General features: G+C 41.9%; 2 protein-coding genes across 4 annotated transcripts in view; one reads left to right on the top strand and one right to left on the bottom strand.

Annotated features, from left to right (window-relative positions):
- LOC109952813 (absent in melanoma 1 protein-like) lies at positions 1-22811 on the top strand. 3 transcript variants are annotated; one of them, XM_020588094.1, is made up of 22 exons: positions 1-110; positions 1996-3341; positions 3614-7124; positions 7406-7585; positions 9269-9307; positions 9833-9951; positions 10784-10940; positions 11160-11299; positions 12725-12851; positions 13982-14017; positions 14597-14751; positions 14884-15004; positions 15561-15706; positions 17036-17162; positions 17907-17936; positions 18052-18164; positions 18657-18789; positions 19299-19438; positions 20699-20822; positions 21342-21500; positions 21740-21896; positions 22417-22811. In XM_020588094.1, exons 1-22 carry the CDS (start codon positions 108-110, stop codon positions 22503-22505), a joined length of 7152 nt encoding a protein of 2383 aa, XP_020443750.1. In that variant the 5' UTR covers positions 1-107; the 3' UTR covers positions 22506-22811. The 3 variants fall into 3 exon arrangements, with proteins under 3 accessions (XP_020443750.1, XP_020443739.1, XP_020443756.1); XM_020588083.1 differs by lacking the exon at positions 1-110 and adding an exon at positions 1669-1719; XM_020588100.1 differs by lacking the exons at positions 1-110; positions 7406-7585 and adding an exon at positions 1670-1719.
- Positions 22812-22896: 85 nt separating this feature from the next.
- The window catches only part of LOC109952827 (reticulon-4-interacting protein 1 homolog, mitochondrial-like), a 7046-nt gene continuing 4344 nt past the window's right edge, over positions 22897-25598 (bottom strand). Inside the window, exons 8-9 of the mRNA XM_020588111.1 lie at positions 24759-24854; positions 22897-23798 (exon numbers count right to left, since the gene is read on the bottom strand). Of these exons, the coding sequence (XP_020443767.1) occupies positions 23595-23798; positions 24759-24854 (300 nt within the window). The 3' untranslated portion in view covers positions 22897-23594. The remainder of the gene's footprint in view (positions 23799-24758; positions 24855-25598) is intronic.

The raw sequence follows: 25598 nt of genomic DNA, 5'->3' as shown, positions 1-25598 counted from the left end.
AGGCGGTGGCGCTCTAAGCCTTCATTCCTGTCAGGGCTTTGGCAGCTTGCAGCATTTGACCGGTTAATTTCCGAGACAACTGAGAAGGCAAGAAAAACACTGAAAGCATGGTAAGAGTTTGCTCAGTGCCTCTGATGACCTGCTTGTATAGAACTGAACTTTGGGCTTGTGAGATTTTTCGTTCGATAGACAATTTAAGGACGACTGCCTGGATAACAAGGTAAAGCTTCAGGGCGGCGTGTTCTGGTTGTATAAGTTTGTCTAGAAACTTGTTAAACCTCCCTTGTGATTACGTGGCCAGTGAGAAAGCGTTTCAAATTAGATCAGGAAGCGAAATGTCATCCATGTATCCCTGTTGTATTCCACTTGTAAATCACACAGGCGTAGGAACAATTTATAGGATCGGCTAAACCGCCGCATTCCTAAAATATGGTGATGGATATGATGGACACAAAAATAGATTTGGTTTCTAAACCACAAATTAGCAGAGCCACCCACACGCCTACAGGCAGGGTGGATTGTGTCACACTGAAAAGTGAAAAAGATCGATCATCACCTTCATCTTGTTTCTTTATGTGATTAAAAACGGGCGAAACAATGCGTGTGTGCCCGGACAGAGGTTGTTAAACAGTTAAGTTCTCCGACATGATGCATGGAAAGACTGACTTGAGCTGCCCGCCAAATTAAACCAGGGTACGTGGATTTGGAAACCAAAAAAAACGGAATTCAACAGGCTCTGAAACCCACACAGTCGGTGCGTCATTTCCACTGGAAAAGTTTGTTTGGACACTGGCTCTTGCTGCCTTCAAGTGCTAAAATAAATGTAGGAATTTCTTGAGCAAACATACCGGATAAGGTTGATTCAGCAAAGATGGGACAGCGGTGTCACTTAACTAAATAGAGAATCCTTGCATCTAATTTCAGAATGAAATGTTCAGGTGTTTTTTTATTCGGTCTATTTGATTTACAATATGTACAATAGATGTCTATTTGACTGAAGCGTATAGCCGCAACCCTGCTATAACATTGTTATAACGAGAAAAGTATGTCGTTATACCGACAACTTTTTCTTGTTATAACGAGTTACAGACCAAAAATCTTTTCTCATGCTGGCAGTTATACGTTGCCTTACAATTTCATACAGTCACACTGTAGGTAAGGAATAAAAGTTGCCTGTCGTGGGAGAATCGCTCTCCCCAGTGAAACCCGTGTCAGAGGTTTACAGAGAGTCCTTGAAGGCAGCATTTTACCACCGGACTGCGTGTCGTGCGCTGTGGGTGATGAACTTAAACAGCACAGACATAAATACCACAGTCTGCCGCACACTTTCGGCTGTGGATGCTTCACTGGATGTAAGGAGAGTAAGGCGACATGGGCATCAGTTAGCCATGCATCTTAGTGCAGATCTTATGCTGTACAAACTCGGCGGGTTATACTGTATGTTGGAGGGTGGCGAAAAGTTTTCCTCTGCGTCTCATTAAGGGTGAGTTGATTTTTAAATTACAACCAAAACATACTGCTCTCAGGTTATGAATGGATCCATCACTTTGCTAAGGCAGTGTCTTTTTTAAATAGATTTTTCTACTCTTTCATACTGCTATTGTTAATCCTGGTGGAATGATATTGTTTTTGTTTTATGCTCTGTAGGAGTTTTTGTTCTAAACCAAAATCATGTTCACAGCCTACATAAAGAGTCTGAATGATATGGTATTTTCTACGGTAAGCTTACAGGTTATAAGCTCTCCTGCATGTCTTTGCTATGCTGAGAGATGCATGGCCGTGCTAAAAAGTGTCTGTGATCAAGATTCCCTACTTATTTACTTTGGATGCCAAGCCTGCACTCCTTCTTTGTAGACAATGCGTGATATTTGCAAGTATGCCCATATTTATTTGAAATATGCATGTTTATTAACTGCAACTGCTAAAGTAAGCAACTGTTTATATGTTATTTCTTTTTTTTTTTGTTGTGTTTTTTTTTTTTTTTTTTTGCTTTAGGCTGAGACCCCTGAGGAGCAGCCGAGTACTGGGGTCTTGGGACGTATTGGGAGCTGGTTTTCTCCCTGGACGGGAAAGGGTCCAAAGAGCCCAACTGGAAATTCCTCCCCAACTAGTGAGGAGTCTGTGAGACCCCAGGCAGGGCAACAACAGTGGGAGGGGGAGAAAGAAGAGAGCTCCAATCTCAATCCACTGGGTCTCTCCAGAGACATTTTACTGTGTGAAGAGGAGAACGCCACGCAGTCTGCCCACAGACGCAGCTCTGCCTACAGACGCAGCTCTGCTCTGAGCAGCACTGAGACAGCAGAGAGACGTCATCAAAAAGAGGAGGAGTTTGTGGAGGGCAGGAAGAAGAGAACAGGACAGGGCAAAGGCAGGGAGGAGAGGAGCAACGGTACTTCAGTGAGCGGGAATCTTGAGAAGAATGCCAGTCATCTGACACATCTCTCTTCGTTTCCTAAACAGGGAGTGGTATGGGACTCTGACCAGGCCCACACCCATCCTCAGGCCCAGGCAGGCAAAAGGATCCATGTGTACCTGGAGGAGACTAGTGTGATTCACCAAGGCATCTGTGCTGGACAGGAAGTTGTCTGCACCGAAGTCACGAAAAGCCTTCAGGTCCTCCCCAAGGCAAAGTCACCACCAGATTTTCATTTGTCAAAAATCTCAAGTTCAGCAAGTGCAGAGAAACAAAGGACCAGTTACAGTGCTCCAGTGGGTGTGCCATTCAAATTAAGCAAAGACTCACAGTTAGAGCCTGAACCTGATAAAGAGCAAACAGAGCCAGACAGCATGGTACGTAAAAACGCAGCCAGGAGGAAACACAGGAAGAACTCTCAAGGAGATGGAGGGACTAGCCCCCAGGAAAAAATCCCTCCCAGTACTCCACCTGCCCTAGAGGAATTAACTTCACCATCTAACGCAGTGAAGAGTCCCCAGGGCAAAAGTCCAGAAACTCCCACAGGAGAGTCATCGGTAAACCCCTCCCCCAAGTACAATGTCAGCTCTCAGGCCTCACCTGAAGGAGGGGAAAGTAAGAGTTGGTGCCCTGATACATTCAGACAGGACTCAAACTCTGTCGTTGCAGACACTCAGGCATGTGTGTTTGGCTGGGATGCAGACATGGAGGACGATGACAGCTTTTACCAAGTAGAGAGAAAGACAGAGACACCAGAGTCTAAACGTTTGAGCATGAAGGTTTCTAGAAGTGAGGTGAAGCTTTTTACAAAAAATGTGCACTTAAAGCCAAGGGAAAGGCCAGCACAAGACAAACTGGATTTTAAGTCAACATTAAAGGACACTAAAAATGAAGAAGAGGATAAGCCCAAAACAGGAACTGATGCAAGGTAAGGTAACATTTGACAGAGGAGAGCAGTGTGTGTTTGAGTGAAATTTACCTTAATGTATTTGGAGAAGTGTTAATTAGAATATCAGGTGTATCCACAGTGAAACTATGGCGTGAGTACAAAGTACAGCTGTATCTCTCATGATTAGGACTGTACAGATTGAACTAACATTTACTGTAGCAAACAGCATGGTGCATTTTGAGGCATGGATAAAATTTAACTTTACATGTTATATTGTCTGAATTCACACCTTTGTCTTTTGTCATACACAGAATACATGACCAACTGAAAACCAACAAGGATCCCAAACCAGCTTTTGGCCAGGTTGCAGATAGAATCAGCCTCTTTGAACAGCCGAAGGTGGTGGGGGGCCACAAACAGACCTTCGAAACCTCGAGGAGCGTTGATGTCTCTCCAGTCAGGAAAGCTACTGACAAGCTGAAAGCAGATTTTATGTTGTCAGACCAGAGATCAAGATCAGCTGAGCATTATTGCACAATTAGGTCCAGCTCTGCATCACCTGTCAGGGAGAAAGCGGTGTTGATCAAAGAGCAAGCAAGGAACTTTACAGAAGCATCTGTACCACAGGCTAAGCCAGCACTGCCTCAAAAGCCAGCCATGGTAGGAATGTCTCAGAAATCCACCTCATCTGTGGCAGGCGGTGTGTCACAGTCAACAAAACTGGACAGTCAGGACAAACTGGATACTAAAGAGCACATACAGGCAACAGCAGTGTCAGTGATGACAGTAAAACCAGACGGACAAGATCCCACTGCTCTAGGGGTAAACATGTCCGTTCATAAAGAACAACCAAGTGACTCCAAAACAACCAAAACAGAGGCCTCGAAAACTGCAGATCACAGTACAAAACCCATCAGGGTTGAATCAAATGTTCCAGTTAAAGGAACAGGAGATTCTTCAGCATTGACCATTAAAATCATTCCAGAGGTCAAAGGCCCTAGCAGGACAGGCGCCCGGTCTAAAAGAAGGAAGAGCAGAGAGCCCACCAGTCCCCTCAGCCCAAACAGCGAAACGAAACCTGCAAGCAAGCCAGAGGTCTCTGATTTGAAACAAGACCAAGTGGACGGTGCAGAGGAAACTGTCTCTCCCTCCAAACAACTCACAGAGAAGCTCTCATTACCCTCTGATAAAGCCCAAAGAATCACTTCAGAGGCAAATCAGACTGAGAAGGAATACAAAGAAAAAGCACAATCAGCAGATACAAAAGAGAAAACACTTACAAAGGAACTGAAGGTGTTAGACAAAGAGGAAAACAAGACAGATTCTTCATTTAAGAAGGAGAACACTGGCAAACCGGTCAACAGACAGGAGGGATTGCCTGTCATCAAAGATGAACCTGATAGTGCTGCTTGTAACAGCGGAACAAAGAAGCCTGTTATTTTACCCAAAAAGAGGGAAAAGACAGTTGGACACAGTCTCATATTCACACAGGAGAGAGAACTGGCCTCTGAGGAGAGCAAAGAACCTTCAGTCTCCTCCCCCTCACCTGCAGTTAGACTTATTGAGAAGACTCCTTCAGTGGAGCAGAAATTACCCATTGAACATCCAAAATTAGATAAAGAACCAAAAAGTAAAGGAAAAGTTAGCCTACCCAATAAAAAAGACACTGAGCAAACACTGCAACCCCAGAACAAGGACTCAGAAGTAACAAATCGGGCTGAGAATAAAGGTGTGGGGAACTTAGAAAAGGTGGTGAGTGAAAAACCAAATCAGACTGAGAAGGAAGACAAAGAAAAACCACAGCAGCTCCTGTCTTCAGATAAAAATACCACAAAGGGCAAGGTTTCAGACACAGGACAAGGTGTCTCAGCGACAGAGGGGAGCGTAGGTAAGGAAGATGAAAGGAAAAATGCTATAAAAAAAGGGGAGACGCAGCCCATTAAAGATAAAACAAAACCAGAAGCCGACCAACCAAAACCGGTCTCTCACTTGTTAGCAAAGACCACTGGATCATCAGATGTCCCTGCTCAAACACAGCATGTCAGTCAAACAGGAGCTACACATCCAGAAAAAGCTGCTATATGTGCCATCACCCAGACTAATGAGGCCGTGAATGGGACCGAGGATAATAAAAGGCCTTTGAAGGGAGAAACTGCAACAAATGTGCCTCCTGAGGCGAAAACAAACTCTACAGAAATCACTGGAACAAAAATAAAGCCAGTGGTGATTTCAGCAGAACCACAGCCTATTTCTGCATCAGTGGAAAAAAGGGAGAATTCACTGGATGACACACATACACATGGAGCTAATGAGGTTGAGTTCTCAAGCTCAAAGCTTATTACCAAAGCAGCTCCAGCCGCTGAGGAAGTGACTGTAAAAGCTGCTAATGGCGCTCCAGTGTTGACAACTGCACAGGCTGAAAATGTGGCAAAGAAAAAATTGTCTCTTAAAAAGCCTGCTCCTATACCCATCTCTAAATCTGTGAGCAGTGAGAGAGTAGGGCAGGATGATGGGCAAAAAAGCTCAACTGTCAAATCTGTGCCCTCAGAAGTCAAAACTGAAGATGTAATTAAAGCAGCTCCGAGCCGGTCGCAGTGTGAGGAGTCTAAAAAACCAAAGGGCATAGGAAAAATAGCACAGAGCCCTACTGACAGCAGTGCTTCTAAATCCACGGTTAATGTGACACAGAAAAGAAGTGAGGAAACATTCAGTCTATCAGCGAATGAACTTTCACCTGCTGCTAATAGTGATACCTCCCTACATCCACTTGTCCCAATCAAAAAAGAACTGGTCAGTAACAAGCCAAGTCAAGTTCCAAAATCAGCAGCTTCCCCAGAGGCTAATAGACCCATCCCAGAGTCAATCCAGCCTTCATCCATGAAGAGGCTCCAGTTGCCACTGGGGCTATGTAAGGATGACTCTGCACAACAGCAAGACGCCCCCTCTAGCTGGCTAGATGTAGACTTTCCCAAATGGAAGCTTAAAGTTTCAGAGCCCAAATTAAGCTCTTCTGGAAGTGAGAGCAATCTTCTGGACACCACTGGCGAGCTAGATGATGATGATTTCGTTGAGAAAATCAAAAAACTATGCGCCCCCTTCTCCCTCCCGCCACGTAAACACAGCCAGCTTCGGCCACCTCAGCCCCCCTTTGCCTTGCCGGCCATCAGGGAGGCCCGTTTTGAGAAGACGTTTGACCCAGAGGAGTTTCAGTTTGGCTTGAGAAAGAAGAATCAGTTCGCTTTAGATACAGGCCCGAGCCTCTTAGCCAAGCTCCAGAGCGTAGAAACTAAATCTGGCTTAATACCAACCAGGGCTAGTTTGTCAGATAGAAGCATGCTGCTTGGTAGCCTCGACACTCACTCTCAGCTCAGGGATAACTCCCCTGTCAAGGATGAGGAGGAGGTTAATGAAGAGAAAGACGATCGGATCAAGGTGAAGTCTCGCTTAGAGGGGAGCTGTGTCCTAAGCAGCCTCACCTCCTCTAGCTACAGAGGGAAGAAGAATGGAGTGCAGGCAGAATGCACCAGCCCTGGGGACATGTCCCCTAGTGAAGCCCCTCAGCTAACGCCATCACCTTTATCCCAGCCACCCCTGCCAAGCACGACTGCCACAACTCCAAACAAAGACATACTGTCCAAACAGAGCCCTGCTCCTAGCGACAAGGGGGAAGCCCAGACTGCAGAGGCTGTGGTCAGTGAGTCAGGTACTCCACTTCCTTCCTTCAACGACATCAAGCTGCCGGACTATTTTGAGAAGTACCTCCCCCGAGAACCAGCGAAACCAGTGCAGAGCATAATAGGACAGGAACAAGTCAAAAAAGAGGTTCGTTTTTCTCTGTTATTTTCACTGCCTGAAAATGATGTTAATGTCAATGAAGAGTAGCTGTCCTTTATAACTCAGATTTCACAGACACAGATTTCACAGTTGAAGTGAAGCAAAGCTACCGAGCAGTTACAGCAACAATCAGAGTACATAAATTGTCTAGTCAGAGAGCTCTTTTTTAACATGTTTCTAAAGGACAATAAAGGTATTTGCAGTACATTTTGTGAATAGCGAATAACAGTAAACAACTCTTAATACCTGATGGTTTGTTTATGCATCAGGACACTGGAAAAATGACAAGTTCATTCCAAAGAGGGGAATCAGATGTGTACTTAAAACCAGGTCTCCTGCTGCCTAATGCTGTGCCTCCTTGTTTTCCTGGGATTCCTCCAACCACACACCCTACACTCCCTGAGCTTAAGCAGGCTCCAGCTCAGCCACAGGGCACAGTTAGTAAGAGTGTAAGTGTGCTGCATACATACTATTAAAGGATACTGGTCACACGTGTTTGACGTACATGTATTGTATGAGGTTAGACTGACAGGTGTGCTAGAAACTATTTATATAACCTTCATTTCCCCTTATTGTGCTCCACCTACAGTTTTAATGGGAAAACGTTTTTCATCCTATTTGCATTTTGGTATCAGGTATCATTACCAGATTGGAAGATTCTCTTAGATTTAACAGTTTTTCTTGCTTGTCCCTTTGATTTCATTTGAGCTGGTAAAAAAAAAAGACTGTTCTAAACTATGTAATATGGTAGTAATTATCGGGGAAATGTTCATTTTCTTGGACAACTTGCTCTACTGAATCCAAGTAAATATTTTTTCAGTAGTCATTTATGATGAGAAGTGTTTGCTCTGCTTGCATTCTGAATTGCCGTTGCCTGTAGACAAGTTTCTGTTCAGCTGACCTGCTGCACACTGACTAAAAGGCTTAAGAATGTTAATTAACTGGAGGTTTACTGATCGAGCCCTTTGAAGTTATAAATGCCAAATGAGCTCTTTTTAGAAAACCTGTTGGAAATTAGGAGCAAATCTTCTGACTGTCAGGTCAGCTGGGCACAACCTGCCTCTCTTCTGCCTTTCTCTCTCCTGCTCGCTCTTTTTTGCGGGATTGGCGCCTCAGCTGTGTCGCATTCTGTAATTAGTGACTTGTGGGTTGTCGCGCACAGCTGAGGCGCATTACTGTAATTATTTTCTGACCTTATTTATACCTCTGGCAGACGCTCCATTGTCGCTGGAGCATTACCGAAAGAACTACATAACTATGTATACAGATACGTCTTTTAGATTTCCATGCTGACAGTTCCTGTGCTGTGGATTTCTTTTTTGTTCGCCAGTCCTCCTGGTTACTTTGTCTATTCACCTGTCTGTCCTGATCCTCCTATTCTTCTGGTTCCTGCCGTTAGTTTGTCCACTCACCTGTTTGTCCTGGTCTCCTCAGCCGTCTCTGCCCTACCCTGTTTTTGTACTGTCCAGCCTGATTATGCTACATACATTGACTCTGTTACCTTGTTTGTGTTTTTTTTCCATTAAACCACCTTTTTTTGCACTAGCACCTGGGTCTTGCACATTGAGTCCTACCTCAGTTCTCCCTCACCCTCCTGGTGAGGGGGACTAAACCATAACACTGACATTACAGCCCTGTGAGATAAAGCATTAGCATTTTTTGATGATGTGCTGACTATTTTCTCAGTAATCAGTTTCATTGATAAAATGTTTTAAAGCTGTGAAAAATGTTTAGCATAGTTTTAGCTTTTGTCCCTAGAGGACCAGAAAGAAACCTAGCAAATATTCACGTCAATGAAATCCTTAAATTATAAACTGATTAACAAAATTGTTACTGATTTGATGTTGCAAGCTTTCTAGTTACCCTACTAGATCTGTTTGCTGATATTTGTTGCTGTCTCACAAGGTGCCTATTGTGTGAACATGCTGTAAACAGATTTTTTTCTGCTGGTGTGTAAGACAGCCTAGTTTCCATGGACTCACTGTGTCCATGGAGGTAAACTGAAAGGTCAGGGTATTCAACAGGCACAGAGCTGCTGCACAAACAAATGCAGATGAGCTCCTCTTGCATTTTATAGATGCTTTCCATGCTCTGCATGATTGCTCTGATAATTCTGTACTTCTGCTTTCCAGATAAGAACTGTCAGAGGATTTCACAAGCGCCCTGGAAAGGTACGGCAGGCACAGCTTTGCCCACATAGAATAGAAACAAGATGGAGAGGAATCATGTTTTCTGAAAACATCTGCTTTTCATATGGTGTTCTTCTGTGCAAATTAAAAACATTCTAGTGCAAATGGATCCGATTACAGACATCATATTCAGTGCTGCCAACACAGTACAACAACTGTGGCTCTTCATTATTTTAGAACTTAATTATAGGCTAGTAGTTGCAACATTTTCAGTTTCTTGCCTACACATTGTTTTCATTCAGTCCAGCGGATTTTAAAGCCTATAAAACAGTTGTGGTCTACAGAACAAAAATGCAGTTCTTCTATTAAAGTGCAGCATTACATTAACACTATAACCTGGTAGTTCATTTAATTGTGTGCTTGTAGGTGCTTTTTACTGTTGAATAAAAGAGAAAGCAAGTAAAAAGCCAAGCTATTGCTCCATCTTAGATTTAACATCATGGAGTAAGCAGGTAGTTTGCAGTCGATTATTTCTTTTAATGGCCGACCCCTCATGTCTCTACACAGATGGTGTTGTTTGAGAAGGCTCAGTTCAGTGGCCAGTCTTGTGAGATTTACAGGGATGTTGCAGATGCTACTTCTCTGAAGCTCTCCCCTCTCATATCTGTGAAAGTTATTAGAGGATGGTAAGTAGCAATTTTCAGCTGAAACTTTTAAATGATGGAAGGAAAATGTGAAGTAATGTCAAGCGACTATGAAATGTCACCGTGGTCGTTAGGACTCGTGGATGGGGTTTAAATTAATGAAGTATCAGTATTGAGAGTTCCACACTTGGTAACTGCACTTAATTACTTCCTTCACGCTTTGTTCATTAAAGGTGCTGTGGAGTTTTCTTGTATTACTCACCAAAACAAGTTGCATATATCCTTGAGGCCTGGCAAATGTGTTGAATGCATCTCCTTCCTCATAAATCATGCATACGAAATCTGCATTGTCATGTAGATCCATGTTTTCCTCATTAGCAGTCTTCCTCTCCCCTTCTTTTCCTGCAACATAGCTGCATTTCTTGGCGTGGTACTGCCATCTGTATATTGATGGAGTTGTGGGAAAGCACTAGCAGGGATATGCATCCCATCATCTGCATACTGTATATGCAAATGAAAAATGTGGCAAAAGGTTTAGTTATATAATTTCTTACAGATTAATATTTTGAATAACCTCTGCAGCAAGAATTCATTATCTCATTATCTACTCAATATAAGAATCCCATCCACAATAGTCATCCTAAAATGCATATACATACATTCAGAAAACAACAATCCATCCATCCATATACTGTATATAACATAGTGCTTCAGAGAGCAGCCCCTTAGCAAATAAGTGTGTTGCTAAAAAGAATTTTAAAACAGACTTTTTATTCTGAATACATTTGTTCTGCTGCTTCATTTCTTTTAACATATTATCATCTTTTTCTTCCATATGATTTTATACATTACATATTTTTTGTTTTCACTACAGCTGGATTCTTTATGAGAAGCCTGACTATCAGGGACGCTCTATCGCCTTGGAAGAAGGTGGCATTGAATTGACAAATGTGTGGGCAGAGTCTGGGCTGGAAACAGAACCACACAACAGCCCACCAATGCTGATCGGCTCTATTCGACTTGTTGTTAGAGTGAGTGCGCCGATTTAAACACTTCACCTCATCTGGCCTTCGGTATCCCAGTATCTATCAGTGTCACCTCACATGGCCTTCTGAAATACAGCTAACAAGCGATATTGCTACATTGGTATTCCTCCAGAAGGAACTAGTTAAGATCTTTTATTTTTATTGTGAGGAATGATTTAATGATGAGCCACTGCTGATAACCGCTGTGTTTGTTTCCCTGTGCAGGATTACAGCATCCCCCATATCGATCTGTTTACTGAACCAGAGGGGCACGGCAGAGTGACACCTTACCATGATGACACAATAGAGACAGGCTCATTTGGCATCCCACTGAGCACTGCCTCCATCCAAGTGCACTCTGGGGTGTAAGTATAGCTGTTTCAGTAAAACAGATGGTTCAGATCATTGCATTTGACCTCTGGTAAAGCATGCGTAGCAGTAATGGACCAGCTGACAACATAAAATGGTCACGCATTCTACTTACTGCGATCGATTAGAGGGGGTAGAAGGGTGGTTAGCTGAGGATTACGTTTTATTTGAATTACAATACATTTAGGCACTAAAGAACAAAGAAGTAATGTCAGCAGCAAATCATCAAGTGCAAGCAGCGAGATTATTCCAGTTTTCTGCAGTGGTTGTTGTACAGCTAATGACTGGCAGACTCGCTAGAAGGGTAAACTTTGGAAATTGTGCCTGTTGCGCTCAGTGTAGAGCTGTCGTCTTCATAAGGTACTGTCACTGTTCAGTGTTGACAAGCAGCTGAGAGGTAACAATCATTACTACTCTCCTCGGTGTAAATCTTTGTGTTTGGTTCAACTCTCACTCATGTGCCTGCTCAGGAATGTCTGTCCTGCTGATGCTTGTTAGAGAAGAGAGAGAGAGAGAGAGAGTGGGTGTGGGGGCACTTGGAAAATGTGGAGAGGTGGAGACTAGATGGAGAGTGTGACACAGACAAAAGTGTGGAGAGAATTTGTTTTTCCATGTGAGAGGTGTAGGCATTCAAGACTTTTTGTGCCCTGCCCCCGAGGAAGTGAACAACAGTAGACCATTTCCCACAGCCCCTTTTTTTTTGTAAGTTTACTTTGGCAGCTTTGGCAGGCTGTTGACATTCTGGAAATTATTTCAGCATTTCTCAACATCTCATGTCCCACTCACTTATATCAGATGCTAGCTCTTCACTGCTAAGTTACAAATTAATCTGCCACAGCAGCTACATTGTAAAACAAGTGGAGCCACTGTTCAGAAGACAGTTTTGTATGTAAGAAATTAATAGCTATGTGCACCTCATTCAGTTGAGTTCACTGAAGTCTGACTTTCACTGAGCGAGCTGACTGATTGGTTCCCTTCATGTGTATTATTACATACAGTGGCTTCAGAAATAATTCAAACCCTTTTGTTTGCACAAATAGCTATTTGTATCATGGTGGTGGCAGCATCTTCTCAGCGGCAGGGTCAAGTGGAGTGGTCAGGGTTGAGGGAAGGATGAATGCCAGTGCTATGGCATAGTTCAACAGAGGCTGCCCACAGCAAAGAGGGAGTGTTAAGAATTGGGTTGAACTGAAGGATGCCATTTCCAAGATGTTAATAAAATTGAATGGCATTTTTCTCCTCTCTCTCTAGTTGCATGAGTCATTTCAGAGGTAGTTAGAGAATATCCACTTTAACACTCCATGCAAGGTCATGACTCAGTGATATTTAAACGCACCCAGAGGCACAGTTAGACCTACTGCTATGTGGGGGGACCTTTTGGGTTAAAGCCTAATTAACATGGGTGTTCCCTCATCCCTCAGGTGGCTGGTGTTCAGTGACCCAGGGTTCCAGGGTATGTTGTCTGTGCTAGAGGCAGGCGTGTACCCTTTACCTGAGACCTGGGGCTTCCCTTCACCCTTCGTGGGATCTCTTAGACCACTTAAAATGGTGTGTGTTTCTGTGTAACATCTAATTAAACTTCAGAAGGTAGTTCACAAGTGTGAGAAATTAATTAGCTATTTTCAGCCTTGCTAGCAATGTGGATGTTGGGTCACCTTTTTGCTTTTGACCAAACTATCTCGACAACAGTTGGATGGATTGCCATGACATTTTTTTACATACTTAAATGGTTCACAGATGATGAGGCCTACTACTTTGAGGAATCCAGGTCTTTGGATGGATTACCTTGGTAATAATATTCAAGGTCACTACAGGCTTAGTCTGCTAATTATTTTCTCCATCAATTAATCATTAATCTATAAAATGTTATAAAATGGACAAATGCTTGTTATAATTTCTTAGAAACAAACTAACAGTCCAAAACTTGGTTTACTATCGCGTACAACAGAAAGAAGCATCAAATCCAAATTTTGAGAAACTGTAACCAGCAAATGTTTTGCCTTTTTACTTAATAAGTGTTTAACATAAATATTCAGTTATCAGATTAAATGACTAATCGATTAATCACCTAGTCATTCTATTGGTTTGAATGAAATGTGTTGACAACTATTCAGTGGGTTGCCATGGTTCCCCTCAGATTAAATTGCACTGACCTTGACGTTTCCTCTAGTGAGCTCATCAAATCAGAATGTTAAATGCTTTGGTTTATGACCACATACCTGCAAAAATGGCATTCCCATGCATCAGCATGTTTAGCAGTAACCGGGCATGTTAACGTGCTAGTGTTTGCCAGTAAAGTCAGGGCACTTTGCACTCTTCTTGTTTCCACTTGACTTTTACATATTTTTTTTGCCTGTCATTAACATTCTTCTAGTAAAATTCCTGTTTTAAAAGCAGTTCACTGTTGTGACTTTGTAAGTTTCTGAACTGGCTGTGTGATTAACGTCTGTCTGGCACCGTCTGTGCAAAAATAGTCAGTGGGAGAATTTGCGTTAACAAGTTACCCACAGGGACAGAAGTACAGGTCAACATGTTCTGTGTCTGTTAATTTTCCTTTCTCCTCATCACTGTTTAACAGAATTAAGAAAATAGAATTATTAGCCTAATTGCTGACTGTCTTGATTTTTACTGTGTAATTAGAGAATAAAATGCTTGTTGATGATGTTTTTTTTTTCCAGGGTGGTTTCAAAGTGGAGAATCCCAGTGACGCCAAGGTATGTATCCTCCATCCTGATGAGTTTTCATTTTTAGAGGCTTCGTTCATGCATGTTAATATTGTTAATGTTAATATAAGTAATGTTACATCTACACTATAAATCATAAAGTAATGAAGTGATGCAGTAATACTGTGATTATTGTACTGTGGGAAAACAAGTTTTATAACAGGCCTACTGGGATTGTGCTTTGCATTCTTTGGTTCCTTTTTCCGTTCAGTGGTTCAGTTTTGTTTATTTATTTCAAGTCAAAAAATATGGAAATGTCAAAGAACCTCCAGTGTCACCACAGTGCACTTTGGCAGCAAACGTGTTCAGAAATCCATATAGTCATAATGTTCTGCCTATAACAGATGAAGGACATGTTTTCTGCTTCATCATTTGTGCTGCATGTTCATAAAGAAAAAAGTATTACTCACACATTACACAAACCAAAAGATCTAATAATAAATAATATACCATATGTGCAACTTAATAGCAGTGTCAACGAGTGTCCTTCTATGTGTAAAACACTTCTAAATTCTTAAACAATATAAATGATGTCAAGTGTAATAGAAGCTCTGTCCTTTCATATCACAGGCTGCCGTGTATGAGAAGCCTTGTTTTGAGGGCCCTTGTTTGGAAATCAACAGTGAAATGTTCAGCTTATATGAAGGTGAACATGACAGTGCCACAGATGGAGCAAACTCAAAGGAACTGAAGTCAGTGGGTTCTTTAAAGATCATTGGAGGACTGTGAGTCTTCATTTTTCTCTTGCACCATACTGCAGTTCATTCTCTTTGCTTACAAACAGTCAAGTTGTAATGCAGTCATGATTTACAAATACAGCTCAAAGCAGCAATATCTCTGCTGCTCTCTTGTTCCAGCTGGGTAGGTTACAGCCAGCCTGGGTTTGAGGGCCAGCAGTACATCTTGGAGGAAGGAGAGTACCTGGACTGCAGTGACTGGGGGGGCTCACAGCTCCTGTCGCTGCGACCAGTACTGGCTGTAAGTACAACGCTGTGCTAACTCACTGGAAACCAGTATGTGATGAATATTAACTGTGGTGGGATGTTTAAGTTATGGCTTGCCCAGCCTTGGTTTGCCAAGGTCACAGCTAGGATTAAAAAATGGAAAGGCGTCTTTCTTCACCCCAGAAATGTTTATTTTTCTCATGATGAAGAGTCAATATAAATTCAGTAAAACCAAGGGAGAACAAACATCTAACAGTGCATAGGTTAGTAAGCAGGAAGATTTGACTAATCTCTGAGCTTTACAAAAGCTTTTCATGGAGAAATGAGTCAGTGTTGAATAAATAATAAGTAAAGAAAGACACAGTTTTGTTTATATGAAGGTGTGGTAAGGGAATAAACTTCACAGTATTAGCTGTGGACAGTGCCGTCTGTCATAAACAGCTCAATATCAGCATGCTGAGTAAACTGATCTACAGTACATACTAGTCAAACCATAAAGTAAACACAGCGATGACTTGTTTTCTGAATACTCATTTGTTGGTTCAATTTACTCAATAGATTTTCATCAGATGATCTTATTCCTGTCACAGGATTTTATGTCTCCACACCTCAAGATGTTCGCTGACAGAGATTTCGGCAGACTGGGAGTCAACATCGACCTCACAGGACCTGTTATTAACATGGATGATACTGACTATGGCATAAAGACGCACTCTGTTGATGTCATCGGTGGCGTGTAAGTGACAAGTATTATACTTAACACTGTAACCTTCACTTCTGTGGGAGCAGTAATTGGATTTGAAAGGTTATAAGAGTTCACAGCATTATTAATTCTCTGTAAGTAATTGAGATCAAATCTGTCTGCTGGGATTCTTCAGCTGACTCTCCACTGTAACACCTGAGGTATGTTTCTAATGATGTATGCTTGATTCCCTACAAGCACAGCTACTAATTACAGATGACACCTTACAGTGTAGTGTGTCCTTTAAGATGCATTCCCATGTGTCAACCTGATAATTAGCTGCAGTTCCAGTAAAGTGCATTGCAGTTTGTTGCTGCTCAGGTGCATGGCAGTAAGGCTGCCACACCTAATCTGACAGGTTGAGACAGAATACCTAGTTCACTGTTGTTTAGTTTGCCACACCCCACTGCCTTTTGACTTAAGTTGGTCTCAGAGCATGCCACCTCCCACCCCTTTGCAGTGGGAATAAATATGATAATAAATGTAGGGTGTTGAGGTGGCACGCCTAGATGCTTGAACACTGCTAATAAGGAATGTAATTTATAATTGGATGTGTTCACTTGTGTGTTCTGTCTCATTGTCTTTATCATTGCATACTGTAGGAAAAGTAGAAGATCCAGGCAGTGGCTGTGTTCCCTCAGTGTTTCCTTTTCTTGACATTATCATCAGCTGCAAAAATGCAGAAGTAAACAAAATCAGAAGCGAATCATGATAATGACATGCAGGGGAGAGCTAACAAAATGGGGAATAATGTGGAGTGGAACACGTTGTCCTTCTTGAGGAGGCAGGACTCTCACAACATTTAAGCATTATTTTTGCTGTGCTGCTGGTTTTTTCTTAGATTGCACAGCCTCACCCTTGTCATGCTGCATCACTCTGCACCACCTATTAGCTCAGTGTGTTGATTTAGAATTGCTAAGAGAGACTTGTTTGTACTCGCACGACGACACACTGGCCCACGAATGCAAATAAAGCCCTGTCTGTTGTAGGAACAGAAATACACCAATTGTTGACTATGACATGCATTCTCTCAGCTGCCCAGGACATGCCACATGTGCCTAGAGAAGAAATACAGTACATAGCTTCTGAGAATCACCATGTGGGAGGCTGTTATCAACTTGGGCTCTGACCAAGACTTGTTGGCATAAAAGACAAATGAATAACACTTTCACTGGATTCTTGGGCATTTCTTGTTACCAAGCGTGGATGCATCAAAGACTGTGTTTGCTAATTAAGATACAATGAAAAAGGAGAAAATACAATTTTGAAATGCCATTGTAGAATTTAAAGGTGATTATTCTTCTCTTTTGCTTTGTTTTTCAGCTGGGTTGTGTTTGAAGAGCCGGGCTTTTGTGGTGAGTCATACATCCTGGAGAAGGGCCTGTATGGAAGCCCAGAGGACTGGGGGTCTTTACAGCCCAGAGTTGCCTCAGCGATGCCAGTCATGCTGGTAAGAACAATGACTCAGTGACTTGCTGGAGGAAAATAACATCATTATTAGAGAGAGGGTGCTGTGAGAGTGAGGATTTATATCTGATGACTGCTACAACCAGTGTTTTTTGCTTGAGCTTCAGGTAATCACGTTCACTGCACTGTATGTCTGTTTGTCATCATATGATCTGAAACCGAAGCATTTTCATGATGACTCACATCAAGATGTTTTCACTTCTAGTCTTATGACAAGTATTTTCCTCTCTTACGCTGGCCAGACCAATTTAGCCTTGCTTTGCCTCGACCACATGTTCCCAAAGATGATCTACTGTATAATGGTTTGCCTGTCCCCCCAGAGATCCTTCCTTTCCGCCTTAAATTTGGATTTGGTCACAAGCATGAATGTCATGACTGATCACATGCAACAAAAACACATGATTAGCCAAACTGGAACTATCAGGGGAAGTGAGAAGAGGGCAGCCACTTCAATACTGCAAAATCGCACGTTAAAATAATGTAGAGTTCAAATCTGTGTTGCAGCTACACTCAGAAGCCAATTATAATCCTTTGCCTCTAAAGTTATAAGACAAAATGCAAGACCATTAATACAGTTCATAATTTGGCTTCAATCATAAAGCAAAGAAATAATGAACTATTGTTGGGTTTAATATAACAGAAATATGCAGATAAAGCCTTTCCAATTATTCCCTGTTGTGGTCCAGTGCTTGTAAATGAGTCTCATTAATCTGTAGTTTCATTTCAGGACGATTTTGAGAATGCAGCCAAGTTTAAGGTAGGTGATTGAAAAAGATGAAAAAAACTAATTTAATTTTGCTGCGATCTGATAGTGTGTCTGAGGAACTCAGGATAGGTGACTCATGCTTATTATCTTGTTGTATGTGCCTCAGGTGCAGCTTTTCTCTGAGCCTGGTTTTCAAGGTTCTGTCCTCATTCTGGAGGACAGCGTGGCCTCCCTGCAGGGCGGTTTCTCTGTGGCCTCCTGTAAGGTTCTAGCTGGCAGGTGAGTAATATTAAACCCCTGTAGAGAAAATACTACATCATAGATGTCTGAAACGCTTTGTACCATCCTGCAGCCAATTTTAGGAATAGGTTCTTTTGGGTTGCTCAGTGGTTATCTGAAACAATTGTAGCTACTTATTGCCCTCTGTGGATTTGCTGCACACTCTCACTGCTCCCCTTACTAAAAATATACCATATGGCAGCTGCTTGTGAAAACTGTACTATATGTCTTGCATTTTTTTATAATGCAGCATCTCTGTAAATGTCATTTGTTTCTAGCTCTGTGCATAAATAAGAACACAGTGTGCATTTTCAAGCATGAATAATCTAGCAGTCATACATACTATAATTCACTTTCTTGCTAGCATGTAATTGGATAGAAACCTAGATTGTATAAACAGTTGTCCATGCGATCATCTTTCTTCATTTATCCAGAATGTGGGTCTGATTTTGTGCTCCTCTCCTGTGTGTGTTTGTATGCAAATGGATTCAGCTGGATGGCATTTGAGGGCTTGGACTTCACTGGCAGGATGTATGTTTTAGAAGTGGGGAGCTACCCAGATCTGAGAGCAATGGGCTGTGTTAATGCGAGCCCCTCCATCTTGTCACTACAGACTGTTGGCTTTGTAAGTTGTTTCATTCTTTTGATGCCTTAACACCTGCTCCCATTAGCATTGTTAGCTGATATTGCTGTCTGCTAAATGACTAAACAAAAGCAACTGTTGCAAGGCCATGCAAATTTAGTTTACACAACATCAAGACAGATTCCAAGATCTTTACGTACATTTAAATGCTACAAATAATTACGGCTGAAGTTGTATAAGCATCATGGAAAGGAAATATACTAAACCTGAAAGACACCTAATGTGAAAATTCTTTTCATCATAACTGTCATTGTCTACATAAAAACTGCCATCTGCTATTAAATGAGTCACTACTACTGGCCTACAGTGTGAGTGTAGATTTAGAAAACAACCCCGGTGTTATAGTTTACAGGAGCACAAAGAGGTGAGTGTAGTCCGTTTCCAGGGTAACCTCAAAAATAAACTAATAATTTCAACCTGCATGATTTGCAGCTCTCTGCTCTCTCCATTCCTTCCATTAATTTCTCTATTCCTCTCTCTCTCTGTGGCAGGAGTTCTCACTGCCATCCATCACGCTTTTCGAGCGCTGTGGTCTGCGGGGAAAGAGGGTAGTTCTGTCAGACGGATCAGTCAACCTTCAGCTGGCTTGTGGCTGTAGCAGAGTCCAGTCCATGCTGGTGGAAGGAGGCATGTGAGTACATTACAACCAGATCTCGGCCTAGTGTGAGTTTGACAGGTTCAAGAATAACAGCCCCAGAAACTGAGCCCACAGTGATGTCAAAACAATTTCTTTTGTCAGGACTGAGAAACAAAATCCTTTATGTTTCACGTCTTCAGTGGCCACTGCTGGTTCTCAGCAGCAGCACGCCTAAGTCCCTGTTGTCTTTTAATCTTCTTTGAAATCAGCTTGCTGTTGCCTCACAGCAAGAAGGGTTCCGGGTTCAAGCCCCAGCCAACCCGGGGCCTTTCTGTGTAGAGTTTGCATGTTCTCCGTGTGCCTGTGTGGGTTTTCTCCGGCTACCTCCCCCAGTCCAAAGAGATGCAGCTTAGGCTGATTGGTGACTCTAAATTAGGGGTGTGTGTGGTTGTTCATCTAAGTGTCAGCCCTATGACAGACTGGCGACCTGTCCAGGGTGTAACCCACCTCTCACCCAATGTCGGCTGGGATTGGCTCCAGCCCCCCCATGACCCTATTCAAGAATAAGCGGCATAGACAGTGGATGAAGTCAGGTGTTACCAACTGCCAAGCTGACATGTCTCATATTTTCTTAAGCTTTCTAGCATCTATTGTATTATCCTTTATGACAGTACTATAATAACAACTCATTGTTAAAAGTCAAGGCTGTGTGTCTAAATAAATATCTTCTTCTTTTCTGTTGATTTGGCTGTGATTTTTACATTTGGTCTGATGCTGTATTGCTAAAGACTGCAAGTGAAGCAGTTTGGACGAGAATGCTCAGGCTTTATGTGTCATAGATTCAGATTAATTGAATTCAGAGTGCAGGGTCAGCACATATTATCTATATTATAGTCGGACGGTGCTGACAGATGGAGTGATGATAGAAAACTGCTGCTGATGTGTGACATTCAGACTGCAGGTGTGAGTCCATGCTGAGGAAATAAAGGGCTCACTGTGAGCCAGAGCTGTCTCTGGAGTGGCATTCATGCTGTAGAAGAAACAGGCAATCAGCCAAAGAATACAGCCACTGAGACCCAAGTTAAAAGCAGTGCTCAGTGCCACAGTGAAAGTGGACAGTTTCGAAGCTCCACATATTTTGGATTATTTTTAGCAAGGTGGAGAATGGAAGAGAGGATTTAAAAATTCACCTGCAAATCAAAAAGACCAGGATGTGAATATAAACCAAACAGCCATTACAATGTAAATACCATTTTAGTATTGCTGTTTAAAATGTAAAACATGATTGCGTTTGTGTCTTCTCTTTACTGCCAGGTGGGTATTATATGAGGGAATCAACTATCGGGGTGCTCAGATTTTACTGAAACCTGGTGACATTCCAGATTGGCCCAAGTTCAGCAGTTGGAAGAAAATTGGGTCCCTCCGGCCTCTTATACAGGTATATTCTAACACTCCAGTGGGCAAAAGAAACCATTCAGCTTTCTGCTTTAGAAAATATGCAAATAACAAACATGGAAATATACATAAGCATTTGCTTTAAATATTTTGAATGTGTACAAAATGTACCTTCATCTACCGTCAGTTCCTGCAACTAACAGCAGAGAATCATCTGGAAACAAAATACACACTCGCACACAAATCCCATTAATTATACTTTCAAATGCATCTGTCTTGTTAATGGATGCCTGAAAGCCTCAGGCAAACCACAACAGCCTGCTTATAGTATAATTTTGTCATCATTACACTTAGGACCTTTGCAGTAGTTAATACTGTAATTACTGAAACAATCAATGTAATTACATGCTAGAGGTCTGTGAGAAGCTTGAATGAGATGTTAAATACAAAGTTTTTTTGTTGTTTTTTTTTTTTTTTTTAAGTAAAAGACAAACTAATCCTGATGGCCACAGTATTAAACATCTTTTCTTCCTCAATGTTTTGGCATGCATTTTCTGAGCAGAAGCAAGTGCACTTCCGTTTAAGAAACAGACAGACGGGCCTCATGATGTCAGTGACTGGCACTTTGGATGATGTCAAACTGCTGCGGATCCAAGAAACAGAGGAGACCGATGGATTTGAGCAGATCTGGTTCTACCACAATGGACATCTCCATTGCAAGGTACCAGTACAGTACCATTATCATACTGCTAATCAGGGCCACAGGTCAAGGAAAGTTTGTCCTGTGAATAGTTTTATGAATGAGCAATGATAGAAAAAAAAGGGTACAGCATATCTGTAGTTCAGACCATCTTAATCATGTCCATTGGTCTGGTATAAATTGTTGCTATGTGAAGGATCAAGATAAAACAATAGACACTTTTTAAAGACTGGCCAATCCAACAATACTTGTGTGTCCAGCTGTTGGAGGACTGTTGCCTGAGCCCCAGTGGTAGTGTAACAATGGCAGGAAGCCGCGTCGGCCTCACCCCGGAGCCAGGTATCCACCTCTGGAGTATTACCCCTGAGGGCTTTATCCGCTACTCCCCCACCACTGATCTGGTCCTAGATGTCAAAGGTGAGCATCCATACATGACCATGACTAGTTAGTACTAATAGCTGCTAACCTTATTAGGACCCAGATATCAGAAAGCTTTCACTAACAGTTAATTATTTCAAGGTGTTTATTACTGAGGTCATAGTTAAAGGTGTTGTTGTACTGGACTACATTATATTCAGAGGTGTTCCTAATATTCTGACCCTCTCATGTATGTATCTGGGGAGGACCTAGTATCAGTATTATTAACATGACTGACTGTAAGAATGGTCACCTTGTGTCAATTCTTGTGGGTATTTTCAGCCAGGGAGTTGGTGTGCATCACTGTCTATTAGTGACACCTTGTGGACAGAATCACATAATGTGGAATAAATAATTCACTGCACTAAGATGTATAGTATCCTAGATGAAAATTTTATGTGAAATATCATCATATAATCAGAGGCTAAACAATATGGTTTTTAAATTCCTCATGATCTTTGACCATATATGAATGTTATCAATAATAATGAAATAACTGGAAAACCTCTCTCACTTTCAGGGGGGGTACACTACGACAAAAACCAAGTGATTCTGAACACACTTGATCCAAATAAACCCCAACAACAGTGGCAAGTGGAAATTATCTGAAAACACACAAACTGAATTGGAAACCTAATATCATCAGAGGTACAGGTCTCTAGAGGTTTTATTATACAGCTGCATAACAAGCGCTCAAGGACGAGGTACGTCACTGAAGGTGCAGGAGAACTACAATAAAGGTCCAGTGGAGATCTATGGGTCAATCCATAAGAATGTACGACTACTCACTGAATATACAAGTGGAGTCTGAACTTGAAATACTTTCACATTCCTATTAATATATGCAAAGGTTTATATTTTCTCTCATTGAATAAATCTGTTTTCCTGATGTAATTAACTTAAACAGTATTAACACTTTTTAATATCTTTTTATGCAATGTCATGTTATACAATACATATTCCAGCTGCATGCAACATGGAGAAACAAAACTCTTTGAAATGTCTTTTTTTTCCTTTAATCAAATCTATTCAACAAACAGCATTTGTCAATAAATTTCTTAAATACACTGCACAGTCAAATGAGCTGCATGTGTTTCATTATTTGTTGTTCTCCAACTGCTGACCTGATATTTCATGTTGAGATTACTGTACAGTGCATCTACAGAGCGTAGACATAATGCAAGTGCTCATGGCGTTTGTAAAGCAACTCGCCATGGAGATTGTCAAAATGCAAAGCAGTGCAGATAGTTACCTGTCTGATGGTGGTGTTTCTGCTTCACCCAGTACTGGAGAACAGCACATCTGCTGCCACACATTTCCTACTATGTTTGTAACAGACACTTTTACTATCCAACTCCTTGTTGGACTGTAAGCAGAAAGCCAACAAAAGCCTGGCTATAATTACCAGCTGTCTGCTGACCTGAATGGTATTTTGTAGTCTGCGGTTTTTAATTATAGTAACTTCACCACGACATGAATGCTGCACTACTCCAGCACCTTGTGAAACCCTCGACAGTACAGGAAGGTGTATGTTTTAACAAAGAACAGTAGCCTTTGGCATGCTCCCGTTACAAGCTTAGATCAAGCCAGTAGGAACTGCAGCACCTCTGATCTGTTTGGACAACACTGTCAAGAGCAGCCCTGTAAAGGTGAGAAAAATCGCAGAAGCTTATTTCCCTTGGCACCTTCTTATTGCTTCTAATTTTGCTTGGCTGTTTCTTGGCCTTCCTGCTCTGACTCTGCAGTGTCTCTGCGAATATTCTCTATTAACTCATCATCCTGTCTGTCGTCCTCTTCGGCCACCCTGACTACCGTCTTCCCTCTGGCGTGGCCCTGTTCTAACTTCTGAAAAGCCTGGGGCACCTGGGTAAATGGAAACTGCGCCTCCACAACTGGCAGGATCTGTGATGGGGGAAAAAAAAAAATATTAGGAATATCAGTTCAAAGACAACAGTCAGGAAACAAGTGAAAGAGATCAAATATAAACTTAACAAATCAGATGGGATAAATAGTATTTGGCTTTTGTTTTAATAGGTTGAGCCAATGGATAGGGAGACTACGTCATTATAAAACAGAATTAGTATTCACAGCATTTCCACACATTTTTCTGTAACATGTATTTTCTAAATTGGGCTGATGGTGTACACTCCATGCGTTAAGTGCTCTAAACCAAACAAAATGAATAACTGCATTATTTTCAAAACCACCAGACCCAGATCTAATGCTAATACTGCATCATCTCTGCTTTCAGAAGTGCAAATGTGAAAAGGTGAGGGAGGGGCTCAGAATGTGATGAGGCTGAACAAACCTGTGCCAGTCCCACAACATGAGCAGCCAGGCTTGTTATTTTGGTCAGCATCTCTTGTCATTAACAATGAAAGAGGACCACAGTTGCGTCACAGTGGGAACAGGACACGGAGAGAGAGTGGGTGTGTTTGTACAGGGGGCCGTGTGTCTGCACCTTCCCGCCACTGGCCTGAGCGTGCTGCTGGCTGTAAGCCCCAGGACAAAAGGACAAAGGTCCCACATGCTTTTGCAACTGGCTGCTCATCACTGTTTAAAAATCCATTCACCATCTCCTGGCGCCTGACTCAGTCGCACAGCAGCCAACCATGGACACCAGCAACCAACTAAACAGCACAACAAGATGCTCACTCCCTGACAAAGCCACAGGGGGAGCCTTAAACACAGACATGAATGTAATCCATGGTATGTCCATATTCAATATGATGTATAGTATGATCTCCATCTGTGCATGATTTTCACTTTGTGACTGATAATTAAAAGAGAGGCCTTCATTTGGTCGGTGTAAGTGGCACTGAATGACCACTATGTATGATGAGTAACAAGTTGAAGCGCTACCTTCCCTGCATCCACCAGCTTGCTGATCTCATCCAGGCCAGGTCCATCAGGAGCATAAAATCCCCACCGGTAGAAGGCTCCGCTGGATATTATGCTCTTAGAGGCGAACAGAGTGGACACAAAAGTTAGAAAACAGGCAGGTCAGTATCTCAATGGGTGTAAACAAACACACAGAGTGATTAACTAGATATAAAAATAAATAAATAAGGAAGCCCAGAAGTTCTAATTTGATCTCTATGTCTTCATAAATGTCAAAGGTTTCAACAAAATACTTTAACTAGAATAAGTCATGACTGAAAATGGCAAATTTGTACAGAAAAAAAAAAGTTACACTGAGTTACAAGATACAACTGAAGTGTAACAAAAGCCAGCACACACACATCATGCATGCTGGAGACACTGTTATCACTGACTTACGTAGCATCATACTAAACAAGTAACCACACTGATTATATGGAACAAAAACAAACTCACCTGTTACCACTCTATGCTATTAACTACTTAGCTATGGTCACTGAGTTTTCCCAAACAACCAAATTTGTGTTTTCATTTCAAATACCACCTATAATTCAGTGAGACAGTTATTTTCCCACCTTTTCTTACTTAAAAAAAAACACATCTTTCACAATCATTCAGCACTGCCAAGATAATTAACACTAGAGGGCTCAGTTGCTCTGGGATCTACCAAATTTATAAAACTTGCTGTTCAAAAACAGACACTGAGGGTGTTACTGTTACAACTGAAACCTGCCAAACTGATCAACTCGCTGCTCCTGTGGACAAAAGAAGCCCAGAGGATTGGCAAGAATGACACAGACTCTGGCATTTGTCACGGGGAGA

The sequence above is a fragment of the Monopterus albus genome, unplaced genomic scaffold (genome assembly GCF_001952655.1).
Source record: "Monopterus albus unplaced genomic scaffold, M_albus_1.0 scaffold9.1, whole genome shotgun sequence".
NCBI classification, from domain to species: Eukaryota; Metazoa; Chordata; class Actinopteri; order Synbranchiformes; family Synbranchidae; genus Monopterus; species Monopterus albus.
The sequence above is the reverse complement of the archived record's forward strand: the minus strand, read 5'-3'. Positions and strand labels throughout refer to the sequence as shown.